This window comes from Camellia sinensis, chromosome 4 (assembly GCF_055761805.1).
Source record: "Camellia sinensis isolate YWXY chromosome 4, ASM5576180v1, whole genome shotgun sequence".
NCBI lineage: Eukaryota > Viridiplantae > Streptophyta > Magnoliopsida > Ericales > Theaceae > Camellia > Camellia sinensis.
The window spans coordinates 74,995,293-75,012,583 of record NC_138964.1 but is presented as its reverse complement, the minus strand read 5'-3'; the positions used below and the strand labels follow the sequence as shown (position 1 = coordinate 75,012,583).

Below are 17,291 nucleotides of genomic sequence, written 5' to 3'. Positions count from 1 at the left end.
TAGATATCGATAACTATATGATCAAATCAGTTTTGTATAAAAAAAAAAGAATGTGCACAAAGTATCGGTTGACAAAAAACTAATTCGATCAAATAGCTATCGACATCCGATCAACATGATTTTTCATAATCATATAGTACTTGACGAGTTCTACATATTGATCGGTTCCGATTACAAAAACGGAACTCGTGGTGGGCCCCCACTGGTCGAACAACACTGTCCAGTCCGAACATCACCGTAGGCAATCTGGTCCTAACTGTCCACTGTATGCATGACGGTACCATCACTGTCAGTAGGCATTTATATATGTAGGGGTAATATAGTAATTTTGTTATTTTATACAATATTTTAATACATATTTTTTCGTAAAAAGTCAAAAAATTATCCCAAACAACTATATTTTTTTTTCCTTTACTTTTTAGTCCAAAAAGTCAAAAAGTGCACTTATTTAGAACGCCCCAAACAATCCCTTAATATATGAAAGTAAATTTTAATTTATAATTTTAATGATTATATATACAAGTAAACTTAAATAAAAAAAATTGTTGATATTTATCATTTTATGCATAAACTTTTTATTAAAAAAATATATATTAAAGGGCCCTATTTTCATAGTTTGCCTTAAGCCTCACAAATCACAGGACTGGCCCTGCTCCCAAACTAGAAAGAGTAAAACACTATTACGAATTACTGACCTTTAGACACCTATAACAAATATATCAATGAAGTTTAAGATATGGCACATAAATATTACACAACAAATAATAGCAGTCCTAAAGGACATGGACTTAAACTTAAATCTGAAACCTTGTAAGAATTGCAGTTGTCAAGGACTCCACACTTGTTATCCCATTAGGAATTGTAACCACAACATCTTGAAGAATCAGCTCCTTCACCTTGGAAACACTGGCATGAGTAACTCCAAAGTCAAGGCCTCTTAGTGTATCCATCAACCTTGCACAAGGGTAATTCACGTCCACACAGTGCACTCGAATCATCGCATCTGTTCCTAACATCTTCACCTCCACTTCCGCATCCGCTGCATTAGCAATCCCATAGCTAGACGAGGATGATGATGAAAACGCGCTTGGATTGTTGTTATACATGTCCGCCATACATACCTGTTGTGGGAATTGAATAATATTTATCTTAAATCAATTTAATAGAATAATATTGAAAACAAAATAGATTCTGAAAAATAGGTTTTACAATTCAACAAAACTATATATACATATATATAACAGAATAAGTAAAAGATGAAAGGGTTCAGAGAAAAGCCTGTGTGATTGTGAGAGGCACGTCAAAGACGCTGTTCTAAAGTCGTTATACGCTCCCTCCGTGCAGGTTCTAACGATCACAAACGACTCCAAGATACAACTCAAAAACTTTACAAGATCTGATACAATGCACAGTTGTACCAGAAGAATTTGCCAAGAATGTATCAATTGCCCAGAAATATAAAATATAAAATACTATAAAGAGAAGAAGGAGAGAGAGAAAACAGAGTACGTTATTCTTTCCTGAGTAAGAGTCCTATTTAAATAGGCTCTTTGGTATCTGTTTGGAACAGAAACACCTTTTGATTTAAAACCAAAAACAAATTTAAAATTCAAATAAATAAGACTATAAAAGGAATAAATAAATAAATAAATAATAAAATATAATAATAAATAAAAATAATTAAAGTTTGTAAGCTTTTAGGAAATCTCCAACAATCCCCCACAAGATTCAAAACTTTATAAAACAGTCAAATAAAAATAAACAAATAAATAAATAAAAATAATATGGGCAACTTTAAAACCATACAATGGGTGTAGGTGTTTTTCAAACTTGAACCTCACTTAGTGTTAACAGTTTCATTCTGAAAGATCTTAGTGAACTAGGTCTTGAACTAAATCCTTTTACCAAATTCAACATGTCACACATATGGTATGATACATAACTGTGGCGCGAGTTAGCACTATTAGCAGCCATGTGCTCAATCTTGATTCTCATGAGAGTTTTAGGAAATAGCCCTATTTCCACGGTCGCGGCTTCACGACGCTCCCACTTAGGTGAATCCTCCAAAGATAGAAGTGACGGATGTCTATCTTGCGAGAGTTTGCTCGCCTCAGATTCATTTAGAGTAAATATTCTTCCTTAACCATCACATTTACATCAACACTGATTTCTTAGGGATGAGCAGGAGAATATAAATAATAAGTTTAATAAAGTCTCCATCTTTAAAGTGCTGGAATACGAGTCACACTGTAAGGATTGTTCCTATCCATTGAACTTCCTTCATGGGATCTCTAATCACAGAAGTTGGGTTACTTCCTTAGTTAACTCCTTATGGGTTTAGACTCGTCCCTCTCGATAAATCTAAGACTACACTCTTAGATAAACCTTTTGTTAACTGATCAGTAATATTCTTTTCAGATTTCACAAAATTCAAAGATACAACATTTTTATTCACCAAACTTTTTATAGATTTATACCTCACTTGCATATGCCTATTCATCTTTTTATTAGTATGTGCTTGTCTCACAAGTTCTATTACAGCTCTATTATCACAATGTATAGAAATAGCAGGTATAGGATTTTTCACAAGTGAAATATCAAGGAGTAAATTTTTAATCTACTCAGCTTCATTACACGTAGTGTCTAAGGCTATAAGTTCTGATTCTGTTGTACTTCTGGAGATAACGGTTTGTCTTTTAGAACCCCATGATATTGCTGCTCCACCTAACATAAATATATACCCAGTAGTAGACTTAACATCTAAGTTATCTGTTATCCAATTAGCATCACTATAACCTTCTACCACATTAGGAAAACCACTAAAGCAAAGTGAATAATCTAGAGTTCCTCGTAAATATTTAAAACCTCTTTCCACAGCAATCCAATGATCTTTACTAGGATTATGAGTATGTCTACTTAATCTCCCAACAGCATAGGCAATATCAGGTCTAGTCTTATAAGTAATATAGAGAAGTGATCTAATAATTTGAGAATATCTAAGTTGAGATACAGGTACACCATTATTTTTCTTCAAATTCATGCTAGGATCAAAAGGAGTTGAAATAGGTTTGAGATTATAATAATCAAACTTTTTTAACATTTTCTCTAGGATTCTAGATTGATTCAGTGTAATACCTTTGGTTGTTTTCTCTAATTTCATACCCAAAATTATATAAGCTTTTCCTAAATCTTTCATATCAAATTTTGAAGATAAATAAGATTTGACATTTTTAATTATCTCTAAATTAGTTCCAAATAATAAGATATCATCAACATATAAACACAAAATAATACATTCACCATTATCTTCTTTATAGTATACACATCTATCATGTTCATTAATCTTAAAACCAGATTCTAGAATTATTTTATCAAACCTTTCATGCCACTGTTTAGGAGCTTGCTTAAGTCCATACAAAGATTTAACCAACTTGCAAACTTTATGTTCTTGTCCTTGAACCACAAAACCTTCAGGTTGCTCCATATAAATTTCTTCATCTAAATCTCCATTAAAAAAAGAAGTTTTAACGTCCATTTGATGAATTTCTAAATTATAAATGGATGCTAGAGCAATTAAGATTCTAATGGTTGTGATCCTAGAAACAGGTGAATATGTATCGAAATAATCTATTCCTTTCTTTTGTGAAAAACCCTTGGCTACTAATCTTGCCTTATATTTATTTATACTTCCATCAGGTTTTAATTTCTTTCTAAATACCTATTTGCAACCGATAGCCTTACTCCCAGGAGGTAGGTTAGTCAACTCCCAAGTATTATTTTGAAGAATAGATTCAAACTCACTATTAATGGCTTCTTTCCAAAAAGGTGCATCTAAAGATGACATAGTTTCTATAAAAGTGTTTGGTTCTCCTTCAGTTAAAAAAGTATAAAAATCATCTCCAAAAGTTTTCTCTATTCTAAGTCTCTTACTTCTTCTAGGTTCTATATTTAGATGTTCAGAATCACCTCTCAAAGGAATAACACTAGTACTACCGGTAGAAGTTCTATTTATAACCTGATTTGAGATCCTAGTTTTATATGGAAAAATATCTTCAAAAAATGTAGCTTCACGAGATTCAATTATTGTATTATTAGTAATTTCACTAATTTCAGAATTTATTACTAGAATTCTATTAGCACTACTATTTTGAGTATATCCTAAGAAAACGGTATCCACAGTTTTAGGTCCTATTTTCTTACGTTTAGGTTCTGGAATTGCTACTTTTGTTAAACACCCCCACACTCTTAACATTTTAAGATTAGGTACTCGTTTTTTCCAGATTTCATAAGGTGTTTTATCATTATCATTCACAATTACTCTATTTAATATAATTCAAGCAGTGAGTATCGCTTCCCCCCACAAGCTCTCCAGTAAACCAGAACTAATAAGCATTGCATTTATCATATCCATAAGAGTTCTATTTTTCCTTTCAGCTATCCCATTAGATTGTGGAGAATAAGGTGGGGTTACTTCATGAATAATTCCATGTTCTTCACAAAAAATACTAAGGGTACCTACATTATATTCACCTCCTCTATCATATCTAAGTTTCTTAATCTTTTTTTCTAATTGATTTTCTACTTCAGCTTTATAAATTTTAAATTTACTAAACACTTCATCTTTGGTTTTAATTAAATATAAGTAACAAAAGTTAGAACAATCATCTATAAAGGTTACAAAATACTTATTTCCTGCTCTAGTTAGTGGTCTATTAGAATCACAAACGTCACTATGTATAAGGTCTAAGAGTTGTAAATTTCTTCGTACAGATTTATAAGGTTTCTTAGGTTGTTTTGCTTGCACACATATTTCACATTTGCGTTTAACATCAATAGATGATTTAGGTACTAATTCTAAATCCATCATTTTCCTAATTTTCCTTAAATTCACATATCCAAGTCTTCTATGTCACAAATCACAAACTTCAATATTCAAAATATTATGAGAGATATAATTAACTTCAAAAGATACATTCAATTTAAATAAACTATCACATACAAAACCTTTACCAATAAAAATATCATTTTTACTGATTACAATTTTATTCGATTTCATTACAATTTTGTAAGCTAACTGTACTAAACACGATCCACTAATAAGATTTCTTCTAAATTCAGAAACATATCGCACATCTCTCAAAGTTAAGATTTTTCCAGAAGTCATCTTCAAATCTATATCTCCAATGCCAAGTATCGATGCAATTGATCCATTTCCCAAAGTTACATTTCCTCCACTTGATTTCTGGAAAGTTTTAAAATAACCACAATCAAAACACACATGTATATTAGCCCCAGAATCTAACCACCAATCTTGATATTCAAAAGTAGAATTAATTTCAGGATTATACCTAAAGATGGTCCGGTAATTTCTTCTTTCTCCAAAATCATATTCACCTGAGCATTATGACCTTGATTTCTTTGCTTATTGTTGAACTTTGGTTTATACACATCAGTCTTCTTAAAAAAACAATCATTCGTATAATGATTGGTTCTTCCACATACATAGCACAACCTTTTGCCACTCCCTTGTCCCTTAAAATTATTAGCATTGGCTTGGTAGGTGTTATTATGGTGTTTGCCATTTTGACCCCTAGATTTAAACTTAAGGTTGTTCTTGAAAATTTTACCTATAGGTTGAAAGTTATTCCTATTGGTGGAACTATTCTTATTCACATTCTCCACAACATTTCTCTTTTCCAGTTTCTAGATTTGATCTATGTTTCTCTTCCACCCTAAGTGTATTGATTAATTGAGTTAATGACAGATCTCCTTGTTTGTGCCTAAGACGCTTAGCAAAGTCATTCCAAGATTGAGGTAATTTATTGATAAGACAAGACACTTTAAACTCCTCACTAAAAGTTGTCCCTTTCTTTTCTACTTTTCTAAGTAGTTCTTGAAACTCATGAATTTGGTCTCCTACAAGTATGTTATCTTTCATTTTATAACCATTAAAATTAGAGACAATGAACCTATCAATACCAGCATCCACAGTTCCATATTTGGCCTCTAAGGTTTTCCATAATTCTTTTGCAGTCGAGGTGGTTGACTGATATACATCATATAAATGATCAGATAACACACTAAGGATTCTATTATAACAATGAAATTCGATTTGTTCGGGTGACAACCAAGATCCAACTAAATCCTGATCTTCTATGGCAGACATAAGACCCAACACGGTTAATCAATATCTTGTTTGTTTTTGCCATCTTTCAAAATTGTTACAATTAAATTTTTCAGGTTTCACACTAACAATTTCTTCTAAATTAGCCATAAAATAAATTAGTTAAGGTACAAGAGAATAGACAATTATAAAATCTGTGTGATACAACAATGAAACAATCACAAATGTTAGGAAGAGATAAATTTAGATAAATCTGATTGAAAAATTAATTGCCAACAACTTAGGAAGGGATAAAATGTGACAAATTTTTTATATAGATCAAATCTAAACACAATAATTTATAACATGAACAATGCTAATTAAATATCATGAATCTAAACAACATAATTTATCATGTGAAAATTTTAATTTTACTCAACAACTTTTCTAAGAATAATTAATATAAAAAAAAAAACTACACATAAACAACGAGTTTTACAACTTCTTTGGATTAATATATATATATATATATATATAAGTCAATATTTGAAAACACAGTTACACTGTTTTCGAAAAAAAAAAACAAAGAAAAATAAATAAATAAAAATGAATACGATCAAAGTAATCCTATTCAACAAACGGGTCTTGTTTGAAGTTTAAGTGTAGGAACATGTTCTCACCACGGAAAGTCCCTCCACACCGATCTTGTTTTTCCAGTAATCGTATTTATTTATTTATTTATTTTTCTAAACAGATTTGTTCAAGACCAACAAGTGCAATAATGAAACACAAATAATTAAAAGATTAAATATGTTACAGAAATAGTGACTTAAGATTGTTGTGGAAATTAAATAATATTTATCTTAAATCAATTTAATAGAATAATATTGAAAACAAAATAGATTATGAAAAATTAGGTTTTACAATTCAACAAAACTATATATACATATATATAACAGAATAAGTAAAAGATGAAAGGGTTCAGAAAAAAAGCGTGTGTGATTGTGAGAGGCACGTCAAAGACGCTGTTCTAAAATCGTTATACGCTCCCTCCGTGCAGGTTCTAACGATCACAAACGACTCCAAGGTACAACTCAAAAACTTTACAAGATCTGATACAATGCACAGTTGTACCAGAAGAATTTGTCAAGAATGTATCAATTGTCCAGAAATATGAAATATAAAATACTATAAAGAGAAGAAGGAGAGAGAGAAAACAGAGTACGTTATTCTTTCCTGAGTAAGAGTCCTATTTAAATAGGCTTTTTGGTATCTGTTTGGAACAGACACACCTTTTGATTTAAAACTAAAAACAAATTTAAAATTCAAATAAATAAGACTATAAAAGAAAATAAATAAATAAATAATAAAATATAATAATAAATAAAAATAATTAAAATGTTGAAGCTATTAGAAAATCTCCAACAATACCTTTGCCTTGTGGGATTGGGATTCTACTCGGTGTTTTGCCTCTAATTCCCCTACCTTCGCTTTAAGCTCTTTGATGTATGAAACTGCATCTGCAAGTACAGACGCTTTGTCCATCCTCGATACATTGGGCACCACACTTCGCAGTGCGTAGAATCGATTGTTCAGCTTCTCTCTCCGCTGCCTCTCTGCCTGCACATGGTTTATGGGTGGTGTTTCTCGGCTTCTCACTGTCTTCCTTCCTCTCTTCTTAGAACGAATGTTCATCAATTTTGAATTTGAGAAAAAAGGGCCTTCAAGATCAGAAGCCCCCGATTCAGACAATGATCGACATGTTGTTATAGTAATTTCTTTCTTCATATTCCTCTCTTCATAACTCTCTTTTGGAGAACCAAAGTCTAGGAGGGAAAGATTAGGGTTCGGGGGAAACAGAATCTGAGGCTGTTTTGATACAGAGGTGATATCCTCAGAGTCAAAGCCAAAAAGAGACTTGGCTAGTTGGAGTAAACTCCGATCTTCTTTGATAATTTCTGAGGAACCCAGTTCAATAACACCATTTGAAGTTGAAATACAGACCAGAGTTTGAATCCCATGCCCATGAGCTTCTTTAGTCCTTTCACAATCGTAAAACTGCAGCTCAAGATCACCGGTTAGCCACACATAAGCACCGGAACTAAAACTCCGGCCAACAATGTCATCTCCATCGACAAATGACTTTGTCACAGACACCATGTAAAACCACTCGGGGTCATGGCCATGATCATGTCCATTGTTGGTGGAAAGCTTGGCCTTAGAAGAGGCATAGTGTTTGGTGCCTCGGAAATGGCCATTACACCAAGAAAGAAGAAAGCAGTCATTGCTGTCTTCTGATGCTTGCCAAAAGATGGCGTAGACCCACCACTCACTTCGACTTTGCATGATGAATTGGAGGCGTTGTTGAATAGGTGGTGTTGTCCCATGAAACAAAAGTAATGGTGACGAAGAGGAAGAGATAATCTCAGCCATATGGTTCTCCTTGTTGCAACGCACTGCACTGCACTACACTCACAAATTTTCTAGATATAGACGTCCGGTTTGGGGGTGTTAGTTATTTTAATTTTTGATTATTTTAATAGGTTAAAATATTTATATTTCGAAAGATGGTGGATTTTTTTTATATTTTTATTTTTTTTAAATAGATATAATATTTGTAAGAAAAAAATAAAATAATTATAAATTTAATATGATATTTTTTTTTATTAATTATTTTAATTTATTTTATTTTTTGCGTGAATTTTAGCATAAGAAATAAAAAATAGTCTTTGCCAAACAAGGCGAGAGAGAGAGAGAGAGAGAGAGAGAGAGAGAGAGAGAGAGAGAGAGAGAGGAGTAGGGAGAAATAATGTATGAGGTCGGTCACCAATCAACATAATAAAGCGGTACCAAAAACTGTTTGCAGTGGGACTTTTGAAAAACGAGTGATTAGTCGGTGAATTTTGAGTAAGGATTCTTTTTAAATTCTCTCCTTGCTTCTCTATTTGATAAGTTATTGGATTTATTTTTGGACCCAATTTTAATAATTCAAACCGTTCACGTTTTAAGATTTGTCATGTATATCATATCTGTAAAAAATCAAGTCGATCAGATATCGAAAACCATATGAACTAAAAGTTTTATTAAACAATAAAATTATTTATTAAATTTCTTTTAATAAATGATTTTTAGTTCTTTCAATATCCGATCAACTTAAGTTAATCCATGACTACAACTTATTCAACTTCAATTTCTTTTAAACAATATTTCATTCATAAAAGAAAAAATTAAGTTAATCCATGACTACAACTTATTCAATTTATTATTTTTGTTATAAAATATATATATATATATATATATGATTTCTTTTTTAAAAAGGCAATTATCGTCTATTTGTTTTAGTAAACAAAACATGATAAATTACATAAATTACAGTTATCGGATTAACATAATTTTTTTTTAAATATAATATATAAAATATTTAGGCTTCGTTTGGGAAGCCATGGTTTGGTTTTTTTTGGCTATTTTAGCCACAAAAAACAAAATAGGCTATTTTAGCCATAACAAACAAAACATCACATCCAACCCATAATCATTACATTATTCTCTCACAAAAAAACTCAAAAAAGTCAAAAAGCCAAAAAGCCCTTCCCAAACCAAACTTTTAAGTCCAGGCTAAAATAGCTAAAAAATTCAAAAAACCAAAAAACCAACCCACTTTCCAAACGAAGGCTTAACAAAATAAACAATTAAAATAAACGAAACTCGTAATAAGCGTCACCAGCCCAAACAATCCTCTTTAGATAGGAGGAATTCCTCCTCCTGTAATAAAGCGGTACCACAAACTGTTTTGTGGGACATTAATCTTTGCGTATAATAAAGTGGTACCACAAACTGTTTTTGATCACCGACTGGGAATTGAAAGAAATAAAAACTGAATAATACTGTAGATATTAGGAACATTATTCAGCTTGGTTCCATTTTTTTAAAAATACTTTTTAAAAGTTTTTATTTTTATATTTTTTTTGTTTTTACTAAATTTTTTTAATATTTTAAGTAATTTTTTTACTTTTTAGACATACTTAACATAAATACACCTAAAAAGTAAAAAAATTATTAAAAAAATCATTTAAAAATTCACTAAATACCAAAAGTATAAAAAAAAATACAAGAATTTAATACATTTTTTATATTTTTATGTATTTATTAATTTTTTAAAATATTTTTTCATAAATTTTTTACTTTTTAGACACATCTAAGTAAGGTACATCTAAAAAAGTAAAAAAAAAATTTAAAATTTTAAAAATATTCACTAAAAATAAAAAAATATGAAAATCAAAAAATTTAACTTTTAAAAAATTTAATACAAAAAACTAAAACTGAACACACTGATTAATATTTTTATCAAATATCTCATACGAATATATATTCAACACATTTAATTAGGTGCCGTTTGGTAACACTTACGTTTTTAATTTTCTGTTTATATTTACAAAAATTTTAAAAACTCAAATAAAAACTTGTTTGGTAAAAATTTTGATTTATAAATCAGTGGTCTCAGTTTATAAATTTGGCTAAAAAATGAAAACACAAAAAATGTGTTTCCATTTTAAGTTTTCAGTTTTTTTTTTTTTTTTTTTTACCACCCAACACTAGCCACCACCCGCCACCATTTTCCACCACCGTCTTCCACCACCACCACTCACCACCCACTTGCCACCAGCACCCACCACTCACCACCCACTTGCCACCAACACCCACTAGCCACCACCTACCTGTCGCCCACTCGCCACCACCACCCACCACCCACCTGCCATCCACCCGCCACAACCTACTACCCACCACCCGCCACTACCATCCACCGCCCGCCACCACCACCACCCGCCACCTACTTGCCACCACCACTCACCACCCATCTGCCACCACCATCCACCACCAGCCACCCACTTGCCACCACCACCCACCACCCACCACCCATCACCACCATCACCACCACCACCATCACCCACCACCTTCCACCCACCACTACTACCACTCGTCACCTACTCGCCACCACCCACCACCACCCGCCATCCGCCACCCACCTGCCACCACCACCACCACCTGCCACCGTCACCCACCTACCCACCATCACCACCCACCACCCACTCGCCACCACCTGCCACCACCACCTGCCACCACCACCCACTCGCTACCACCCATCACCTGCCACCGTCACCCACCCACCCACCATCACCACCCGCCACGTACCCGCCACCACCCGCCATCTGCCACCCACTTGCCACCACGACCCACCACCCACTACCACTACCACTCACTCGCTACCATCCACCACCTGCCACTTGCCACCGCCACCCACCCACCCACCCACCTACCACCACCACCCACCCGCCACCAGCTACCCACCACCCACCGTCACCACTTTCTACCACCGTCTTCCGCCGCCACTTGTCACTACTTTTCATTTCTCACTCTTTTTTATATTTTTAAAATTTTTTAAACATTTTGTTAATTACCAAACACGTTTGTAGTTTATGTTTTTCTAATAATAAACAAAAAATAAACAGAAATCAATTTATAAAATTTTTATAAATATAAACTGAAAATGTAAACGTTATAAAATTTTATTTGTATCAGCCTACTGTACAGTACAGTACAGTACTACACAGATGTGAGCTTGTTGGTTGGCTGGCTGGGTGTTTTCGGTCTTGTCCCGCGGGATTTTTTTATTGCTTCAAAGATTTCAAATTTGACTCCTCTTTTCGCTGGGTGTTTGGTGCAGCTTTTTTAAGCCAACTTATAGCTTCTGGCTTTTAAAAAGTTATTTTGGACTGTTTGGTTAAACTTATTTCAAACAGCTTCTGATTCTAACAACTTATTTTAAGTCAAAAAAGCTGATTCTGAGAAGCTGCTCACCCCTTGCTTCTGATTATCAGCTTCTGCTGTGGACATGTTAATTCACGGTTATACTCTTAGATTTTTTTATTTTTTATTTTTTTAAAAATAGAAAAAGACTCAAATGGACTATTAAATATTATTATTATTTTTTATGAAAAATGTAGACAAATAGTGAATAATAAAAAATAAAAATTAATTGAAAAAGCTACTTCACAGCTTATTTAACAAACACTACTCAGCAACTTAAATCTATAATCCAACAGCTATACCAAACAGATTAACAGCTTCTGATTAAAGTCATAATCTATAATCTGTTAAGTTATAATCTATAATCTGTTTTGAGCATTCACGTTAGGCTGCCTATAATAATTTTTAGATTATATTAGTTATGTAAATTCTAAAATCATTCTTTCACCAGTTTCATTACATTAAAATTAAATTTAATATTATTGTAGTAAATTATTATATGTAGCAATATATTATTCACGGATTATATGATATTTTATCATTTATTATTAAAGAGGGACCGAATATCCTACTGGTCATCAAGTCGGATATCCAGCTAGAGGATTTGATGTTTATCTTTTTTTTTTTCCTTTTTTTTTTTATAATATGAAATACAATATTTAGTAGACATCTTGCCGGACAACCATCATATTTGCTACACCATATTTATTTATTTATTGTTTAGAATATGAAACTATATATATATATATATAAAATACAAATCCCTGGATGTCTGGCCGAACAACCGCTATTAGCACAAATATATTTTTTAAAAGCATCTCCAATGTTTACTCAAAATTTTCATCAAATTTGAATAAAAATTTGATATGATATGTTGCGCTCTAATCGTTTCATCATATTTGGCTAGTCATTCAGCCGGTCATCCATCTTTAAGAAAAAATTTAGTGAAACTTCCCTAAGCCGGTCATCCATCCGGTTGACCAGGCGGTTGTTCACCAACGGTCGACTGCGAAATTTCATGTAAAGGTAAAGCTCCCTTGATTTGATGAAAAATCTGGCCTCGCCTTCATTTGATATGTGTTTGATGCCATGGTTGGAACATAAAAAAGTGGTGTGTTTAATTAAATTTAAATTTGATGAAACATCTTAATAAGCGTTGGAGACGCTCTTAGGAATATGAAACTATATAATAACAATACAAAATTAGCAACTTCTTATATGCTACTTTGGCTGCTTTTTTACATTATAAAATGAATATTTTATAAAATTTAATTTTAGAATATAGAGTCTGATGTAGTGCGTACAAACAAAAAAATTCTAGCTAAAATAGAAAAGTAATTTTTTAATTATAATTTGACTCAAAATTTGTTGAGGTTGACATGGATGCTTTTACATTTTATTTGGATAGTATGAAAGTGAGAAAAAAAAAATAATTATGTTTTTTTAACTATTATACTTGGTTGAGTAAAAAACTAAAATATGTGAAAGAGGAATATGAGCGACATAGTTTTTTTTTGTTTTGCTTTTTTTTTTTTTTTGTTTTTTCCTTTGTATTTTATGGAATAATTTAATATTATAAATATTTTACAACAAATCAATTTGTGTCTATTTAGTTTGATTTTTCATTGGCATGCTCTAAATTTGTATTTATGATACTAGCATTAAGCCCATACTATACACGGCTAATGTTTATATATTTTTGATATATTAATTTATCTTAATAAAATACAATAAAAAAATCACTGTGCAGCTCATAATTAATAAACACAAGAGATTACAAATTATGTGAAACAATCACAATGTAATGATAAGTTGAATTAGTTAAACAAATTAAATTATTTCAAAATTAAATGCAAATCAATCCAAATAATAATGAAAATAAATATGCACTAACTTTTCATCCATTTAAACCAAAAGTAATAATAAAAATTGTTTGATGATGAAATATCATTACATTTATGTCAGACATTCAAATTTTTGCCATAATTGCGAAATATGAAAGGTTACTAAACAAAAGGTGAAAAATCTAGGAATTCCCTACATATTGATTTGTGATTATGTATCAATTTTAAGTAGTAAAAATCAATCACAATCAAACAATTAAGACAAATCGACACAACGATTTTAATGTGGAAAAACCACAATTGGAGCGCCTCCAATTGTGATAAAAAAACCACCCGCCAAAGCTAGAAAACAATCCACTAAGAAGGCAAAAGGAATTACACAAATGCACTCTCAATTACCTAGCGAATCTACGCCCGAATTGAACTGACCCCTATATGCCTCTTCCACCACGACCTTCACCTCGGAACTGTCTAGCCCAATGTTGAATCCACAACGCCGATGTCGAATCACGACGATGAGTCACTTCGGAATCCACCAATGCTTCATGTTCGAATTCCCCAGAATCCACCGAAGAAGAACACTCTCTTTTGTATGGAATAAACAAATAATCCTTTGATGTATATTTCTTAAACCATGAGTTGAATACTCAATCAAACATCAAAGAAAACTAGCAAAATAGCTCTAGATATAAACCTTAATATCCAAGAAGAAGATCTGCAAGCGTAACCCTAAAATCTGACTGAAACACATATTTATAGCACACTATTCCGCGATCTCCGCTCGAGAGCAGGAATGGCCGCTCGAGTGTAAAATCCCAATTTCCAGTACTTTTGCTGACAGGTCAAATTTTTGGAACCAAGTATTCTCCACTCGAGCGCACAAACGACCGCTTGAGCTGACAAGCAACTTTGAATGCATTTTTTCATTTTGCTTCGAGGGCGTTGCCTCTCAACCCCACCGTGGCGCTGCCCTGTGTAGACGCGCCCCGGATGTCTTGGGAAAATCCCGTTTTGTTCATTGGGCTGCTACAGTTCGGACTCAATGTCACGGTTCGGAATCTAATCTTGCAAAGTGCAATGCAAGACCTATAAATCATCAAAGAGTCTAAATCCGGCAAATCGTTTTGAAAAACTGATTTTTGTTATAAAGAAGTGTCAAACATAGACTGTTTTGCCAGATACAGAGTCGCCACTTAAATGTTTTATTTTTGAGAAAATTTAGGAAACCCTGACTCATTGCCTAAGGCCACATGTCTATCATCACCAAAGTTGTCTCGGCTCGGGAACTTGGGTACGAAAGGGGAAGGTCATGCAATGAGCACCCTCACTCGCCCGATCAAAGATCGGTCTGTACTAAGCATGATATCTTTTTTTTGAAAACACATGCGTTCTTATTCCGGTTAATTAGCTAGAATTACTATGTGATGCGCACAACACACAAGTATAGACTAGATTGCCTAATTTGGAACAAAGCATCGCATATCCGTTTGTTTGGAAATGGTTTGAAGTTTGCTACTCGTAAGTAGGCTAAAACATGGATTTCAATGAACCGTTCCAATTCAAGTAATCCAACCTCCACCCACAGGCATTCAGGCAGTTATATCACATAAGCAATTAGCCTCATGGCAAGCATGCTGTCATGTTAACACTCACACACATGCGAGATGCTAAAGCGTAAACATTTACAGTGTACTCCAAGCCAAAACAATAGCTAGTTAGAAATCAATACATGATCCTAGCTTATGTTAAGATGGCTAATGCAACACATGCAAAATGCAACTAGAAATAGGCTCGGCTATTCTAAGATGTCATATGAGATGCAACTTGATAATCATGTATTCAAGCAGGAATTGAAATGCAATGCAATTAGTATGATACGCCGAGCCCGGTGCATGCAATACAGATGAATGATGCAAACATGCATAGCATAAGGATGCTAAATTGAAATATGACCTAGAACTAACCACTGAAAGCATGTAAGTAAAAGGGAGAAAGACGTGGGGTTGGAACACATTCACACACTCACGTACACTTATTACAAAATTTTCCCTCTCGACGGAGGGTCCGAATAAATAATACAAATCAACTAATTAATTAACTACCCTAGCTAATTAATTATTACAAAACCTTAACTGAAACAAATAACTATTCTAAGCTATCAAAAGCACTGAAATGGACTTGTGACGAGGGATGCATGTGCGCTCGGTTGGCTTCTCTCGAAAATCCGTTGCCATGCCTCATGTTGCCTCTGTTTGCACTATTATATACCTCTGAAAACTGTGCCAACTTCTGTGATGCTTCTTAACCACCTCATGGACACTCTGAGAGGTCATCGACCAAGAAGGGTGGCCATCGGCCAGTGGATAATGGTCATCAACCAAATATAAGGCTATCGGCCAAACACTGTTAGTCGATCGGCACTGAATATAGTCGATCGGCTATTCCTTCCCGTGGCCTGCTCCTTTGCAGCAGCAGAGGACAAACAGAGCATGGCAATGCATTTACAAGATAATGTTTGCAACTACACTCCTTATCATGTTTAAGGCTCAAAGGTGTGTAGTTCTCGACCCTCGGGCCACCAATCACCCATTTCGATGCATGATGGCCAAAGGAGCCAAGTGTGCAACCATCAATATAGAATGAATGCACAAAACCAATGAATGCCTCGCACTCTATCATGTTGGATCAAGAATGCCGACGACTAAGGATTGAGGCACATTTCGTCACTTCAAATATGAAACGTCCTTCATTCCTCATGTTTGGTTTGACACTCCAAACCAAACATAATGCAATGTATGTAACAATGGAAAAGCTATGTAATGCATCATAAGCATGCCAAATGCAATATAACTCAAACATGTACACAAGGCTAAGGTTACAAGCATGCCAAATGCAATGCGATGTGATAAAATGCAAGCTAACAAGCATGCAAAAGGCAACCATAATCCTACGAACATGCATGGCATGCAAAGATGGACAAGCATACAAGCATGATGTAAAGTAACAACTTTGAACAACATGTCAAATGGACTTAAACTAAAGACGAACAGACCTTAGCCATGCCCAAAATCAGTGGCCAAAATGCCAAGAAATGATGGAAATGAATCACGAAAAAGGCATGGGAAACATGCATGCCAATTGGCCCAAGGACTAAAGCATAAAGATGCAACTCTTAAGCACACCTAAAGAGTGATAAGCATGGATGTATGACAATACTACATGCTCTGAAATGATGTGAGGAGTGATGCCAAATCAACGAATCAAAGCGAGTATGACATGCAAGAAAGCTCAAAGCTTAAGGCTAGCCAAGGAGCTTGTACCATGGCCATAACAAGCAAGCCTCAAAGGGCCAAGGTGACTTAAAATAGTCCCAAGGCAGACCAAAACAAGGTTAGAACGTGCATGGAATGAGGCCAAAATGTCACGCCCCAAACGCGCCCCTAGAAGTTTGGGCATGACCACTTCAGAAACGGACACTTAACCTGTTTTATATCTTTATATATGGGGCCTAAACGGAAGCACTAAATATCAAAATTTGA

At 33.7% G+C, this 17,291-nt stretch overlaps 1 protein-coding gene across 1 annotated transcript; it reads right to left on the bottom strand.

Annotated features, from left to right (window-relative positions):
- Positions 1-543: 543 nt before the first annotated feature.
- LOC114291712 (transcription factor bHLH14) lies at positions 544-8,554 on the bottom strand. Its single transcript, XM_028235574.2, has 2 exons — positions 7,535-8,554; positions 544-1,121 (listed from the first exon to the last, which is right to left on the bottom strand). The coding sequence occupies exons 1-2, from the start codon at positions 8,534-8,536 to the stop codon at positions 795-797; spliced, it is 1,329 nt and encodes a 442-aa protein (XP_028091375.2). The 5' UTR covers positions 8,537-8,554; the 3' UTR covers positions 544-794.
- Positions 8,555-17,291: the final 8,737 nt, after the last annotated feature.

Excerpts from the sequence above, each read along its gene's own strand:
- LOC114291712 (XM_028235574.2), bottom strand. The coding sequence starts at position 8,536 with ATGGCTGAGATTATCTCTTCCTCTTCGTCACCATTACTTTTGTTTCAT. Across the intron at positions 1,122-7,534 it reads CCCAATCCCACAAGGCAAAG|GTATGTATGGCGGACATGTA; the intron begins GTATTGTTGGAG and ends TTCCCACAACAG.